Source organism: Physeter macrocephalus, chromosome 1 (genome assembly GCF_002837175.3).
Source record: "Physeter macrocephalus isolate SW-GA chromosome 1, ASM283717v5, whole genome shotgun sequence".
NCBI classification, from domain to species: Eukaryota; Metazoa; Chordata; class Mammalia; order Artiodactyla; family Physeteridae; genus Physeter; species Physeter macrocephalus.
The window spans coordinates 28,630,095-28,634,599 of record NC_041214.2 but is presented as its reverse complement, the minus strand read 5'-3'; the positions used below and the strand labels follow the sequence as shown (position 1 = coordinate 28,634,599).

General features: G+C 44.3%; 1 protein-coding gene across 1 annotated transcript; it reads left to right on the top strand.

The window, feature by feature from the left end:
* The first annotated feature begins 2,909 nt into the window (after positions 1 to 2,909).
* On the top strand, positions 2,910 to 3,677 carry LOC102976922 (proline-rich protein 23A-like). The gene has a single exon (XM_007117475.3). The coding sequence runs from the start codon at positions 2,910 to 2,912 to the stop codon at positions 3,675 to 3,677; it is 768 nt and encodes a 255-aa protein (XP_007117537.3).
* The last annotated feature ends 828 nt before the right edge of the window (positions 3,678 to 4,505 follow it).

Below are 4,505 nucleotides of genomic sequence, written 5' to 3'. Positions count from 1 at the left end.
CCAAGAGTAAAAAACATTTAAGGAGTGAGGGAAAGGGGTCCTACAGTTGGAAAGAGGACTGCACCAAGACAGATTAGACAGTGGTTATACTCTGATGATATGAAATTCAGGAATAATGGAGATATGAATGGGAAACATCAATGAGGAGCAAGAATAACATACACTGGACCTCCAGCCATGGGTACTAGGGGTATGTGAGAGAAAATAGCCTCCACTTGAGAAGCCTCCAGGGAAAAGAGGGAACTCAGAAGAAGCAGGTTTCAGTTATAAAAAGAAAGTTAAAGGGAATATCAGGGAAGTTGAAGAGTTTTTAGTTTTGTGATTGACTATAAGTTCCAGAAGGCAGAATGATATAAGGTAGTGAGAAAAGGCCATGTACTGAGTATCTGAAGATTTTTAATCTGAGATATTAGGGATGAACAGTTTCCTACAATGAAAGTTTCCTACAGTAAAAGGCATGATGAAATTAGTCTTTATGATCCCATGGCAGGTAGAGGTGGCAAGACTTTCAGCATGGAAGAAAGGGAAAAGAAGCCTATTTGTAGGAATACACATAGTTCTGGGACATAGTATAGTGTCCTCATTCAGGAAGCACAACAACTTTCAAGATTGACAAATTTTTAAAAATACACATTTAAACAGACTACTATAAGCCCACAAAACATCAAATCCAAAGAGAATATTTTTTATAAGCAGAAAGAAAAGACAACTACAATAAAAAGGCAATTCAGTCGGACAACTGACTTCTCAGAAACAACAATGGAAGACAGGAAACAGTGGAATAATAGCAGTACTGCTAGAAAACAAGTGTTTTGACCAGGAATTCTTTGCTTAATAAATCCATTTTTCAAAAATGGTCATAAACAAAGATTTTGTCAACTAAAAAACTTATTATGAAAGTATACTAATTTAATTAGTATTGTATTAATTATTATATGTTAAATATTTTGCAAACTTAATGTATTAAAAGAATTAATTGTGTGAAATTGCTTCTGGTTAGACAATTAAATCAGTGCATCATAATAGATGAAAAACATATCCACATGTAAACAAAAAGTATGTAACCCAGGAAATGATGCAGTTCAAAGAGAAAAGATTTTTTTTTTTTTTGGCCATGCTGAGCAGCTTGTGGGATCTTAGTTCCCCAACCAGGGATCAAACCCGTGTCCCCTGCAGTGGAAGCACAGAGTCTTAACCAACAGACTATCAGACAAGTCCCAGGAAAGCACTTTTCAATAAAAGAATTGGGTCAACAGGTTTTGCGCAATGAGGAAAAAATTGAAATTGAATCCCTGTCTCACCCATAGAAAACAATCATTTTAAAATCTGGATTTGGATAAAGAGTTTAAATTTTGAAAAGCAAAGATTTAAATATTTGGAAGATATAAAAATTATCTTGGAATAGGGAGTATTTCTTAAACAATACACAAAAATTACAAAGCATAGAGAATAAAACTAATACATTTGAAACTATATTAAAGTTAAGAAATTCTGTTTATCAAAAGGCACTCTAAAGAATGGAATACAAACAAGCCACAAAATGGGAAAAGATAATTTCAACACACATAAATATAAAAGAAGTTCCAAAATTCAGTAACATCCAAAAATGGGCAAAAGACATAAACACATACTACACAGATGTTACACAAGTGGCCAATACATATGAAAACATGATCAACCTTATGAGTAATCAGAGAAATACAGTATAAATAAATGATGAAATACCATCAGATTGGAAAATGCTTAGAAATCTAACCATACTAAGTGTTGGCAAGGATGTGGTGGAAAGGGAACACTTACCCACTGCTCACAGAAATATAAATTAGGACAACTATTTAAGAAAGCAGTCTGGCTTTATCTCCTATTGTTACGGTGCCACACACTAGTACCCAGCAATTCCACATCTAGGATTTTTGCCATAAGCATATAGGTAAAATGTCAAAGATCTCTGTTTTAAAGTTAAACATGTCTGTATTTAATTCCCAAGTCCAACACAAACCAGGTGTTTAATTTTGTAAAATTTCCTTCTCTCCTCTGACCTTCACTAATGAGAAGTGAATAAACTAACTTTTTAAACACTCATAACACTCAGACAGCAAGTTTAAAGACAAAGGCTAACTTCATGATAAAATTTCTGTACTGTTATTAATAATTACCACATACTGGTCTCCAAAAACAACAAAAACTGCAATCAGTCCATTTCACTTGAATATTTTCAAGTTTTTTTACCGAAGAAAAATTGCATTTCTAATTTGTCTCCTGGGTGAAAAGAATTTCAAGAACCATGTGGGTGGGGTTGGGAAGGAGTGACTGGTGATGGGATAAAGGCTTTTCATAGCCTCATGGAAAATCTTAGAAGACATTAGACATAAGCTACTTCTAAAAGTAAGCAAGCAGTTGATGAGATTGTATTTTGGATATTTTCCCAATAAAAGTAATAAAGGCCACTGGGCCGCATACGGGCATCCAAGGAGTATTACGATACACTTTCGTTTAAAAAAAAAAATAACTCTCCCACTACTGCATTGTACTCACGCTGATCCGATCCTATCTCTGGCAGAAGTCAGGGCTTACACTGAGACTTCCCGGCAGCCGCAGGTCACATGACATCCCATGTTGTTAATCATCCAGCGCGCATAGGGGTCAGCGTGAAGAGCTGAAGATTCCAACGCCCGAGGCCCAACCCAGCTGCAGACGCGGCTCCGCTAGAAACCTGGACTGCGGTACTCTCGGGAGGTGACCCCAGAGCACCGAGGACTCGACCCGCATCGCGCCGTCCTGCGCCCCATCCGGCCCACCCCGGCTTGCCTCACCTGTCATCGAGACCCGTCACAGCGTGCAGGACCGAGCGCCTCCTCGCCCTCTGCCAGGCCCTGGGACCGCCGCCCGCAGGTCCGTCGGTCAAGGTGATGGGCAGCCGGCCCCGCAGCCCCATCGCTTACCCTGCGGACTGGTGGGGGCCGCAGCCCGGAGGACCTGGCCCTGGTAAGCGCCATCGAACGGAGGAACCCGAAGCTGAGGCGGCGCCCAGCCTGGACAACGTGCCTGAGCCCCTGGCCAAGGGCGCGCTAACCTCCATGGTGGTCCTGCCCGCCGGCTGTGCCCTGCACCTGCCCCTGGACCACGTCGACGTGCTGCTGGAGCCCGAGCCCACGTCCGTGAGGCAAGTGTCTCTCGGAGATCACATCCTCATGCTGGTCCCCGAGGCCCTCCTGGGCTCGGGCGTGGAAGGCCCGTGGGTACAGGGCCTGGAACGGGCCGGTTTCCTGAGCGCTCCCGAGGAGTATATGGCCCTGGAGCCGGGATTCTTGTGCGTAGCTGTCCCAGAGATCGCCTGCCAAGAAGAGGCCAACAAGGAGGACGCGGACGCCGAGTTCCTGCCGCCTGCGATGTATGCTGAAGCCGGCTACGTCACTGGGCTCCGCAGCCCTGCAGCAAGGGTGTCGGGCCCCGGCGCGCAGGGCTTACTCCCAGAGCTCTGGCCTCGGGCGCCCAACCCCAGTCCAGAGACAGGCTCTCCTCACCACGACGACAACCTGTACTTGCACCTTCCGGAGCCCTTCCCCGACCCACCACTCCAACCTCTACCTCCCTCTCCTTGTCCGGGTCCTCACGAGCGCCCCCAACACCTTCATGGTCCTCTGCTCAAGTGCGCGAAATGCCTGATCCCGGAATGAACTGCCTCCCACAATTCCTTGCACCCAGCTTCCGGCACTTAGTGATCTACCTAGACTCACTTTGAGCCCATGCCTTCGCTCAGAGATGGCGCATCTTCATTCATGGACAGCGGGCAGCTGCGGGTTTTATTTTGGTTTTGTTAGTTTTGGGGGGTTTTTTTTAAGCAAAATGCCTTGATCGATAGCGGCAAAAAGATTTTTTTACAAAAGCAGATTCTGGTAAGAACTTTTCGCAAGGGTAGACCACATATAGCTAACCATGGATGTTTAGATCCCTTGCCACTGCTGCATGAGCTGTTTCTTCCACCTCTGTCACCTTCAGCCAACTCCATTTTTCTTGTTTCACCCCTACTCTTGCCTCAAACTCACCTCAATTTTTTTCCAGTTTATCCCTTTTCATCACCTTCCCATGCATCTCTTCTTTCTCTCCATTCCAGGTTTTTTCCTTCCTTTTGTAATTGTAGTTTTACCTGTATGACCTCCGCAGTGTCCTCTGAAATGTTTCTGATCATTTTTTTTTAGCATGCACAATATTTATTAAGAAGATCCTTGTGAAAGAGAAGCAAAGTAAACAGTAGTGGTCAGAGAGAGAAGACAAGGTACAGGTCCAGCGACAGCCTCAGCCAACGTCACTGGGAACTCTGGAATTAGAATGGCTGGTCAGAGCTGCCCCAGGTTAGGCTGAAATAGCCCAATTCCCTCATCCATCAGTCTTTGGGTATGAGAAACCAGGGAAAGGCCATGGCTCTGGGCAAGGCAGCTTTCCTCACCGGAGACAGTTTATAAAGGAGATAATAGCTGAAGCCAGTTATGGGAACAACTCTCACT

Coding starts and splice junctions, on each gene's coding strand:
- LOC102976922 (XM_007117475.3), top strand. CDS start 2,910: ATGGGCAGCCGGCCCCGCAGCCCCATCGCTTACCCTGCGGACTGGTGG.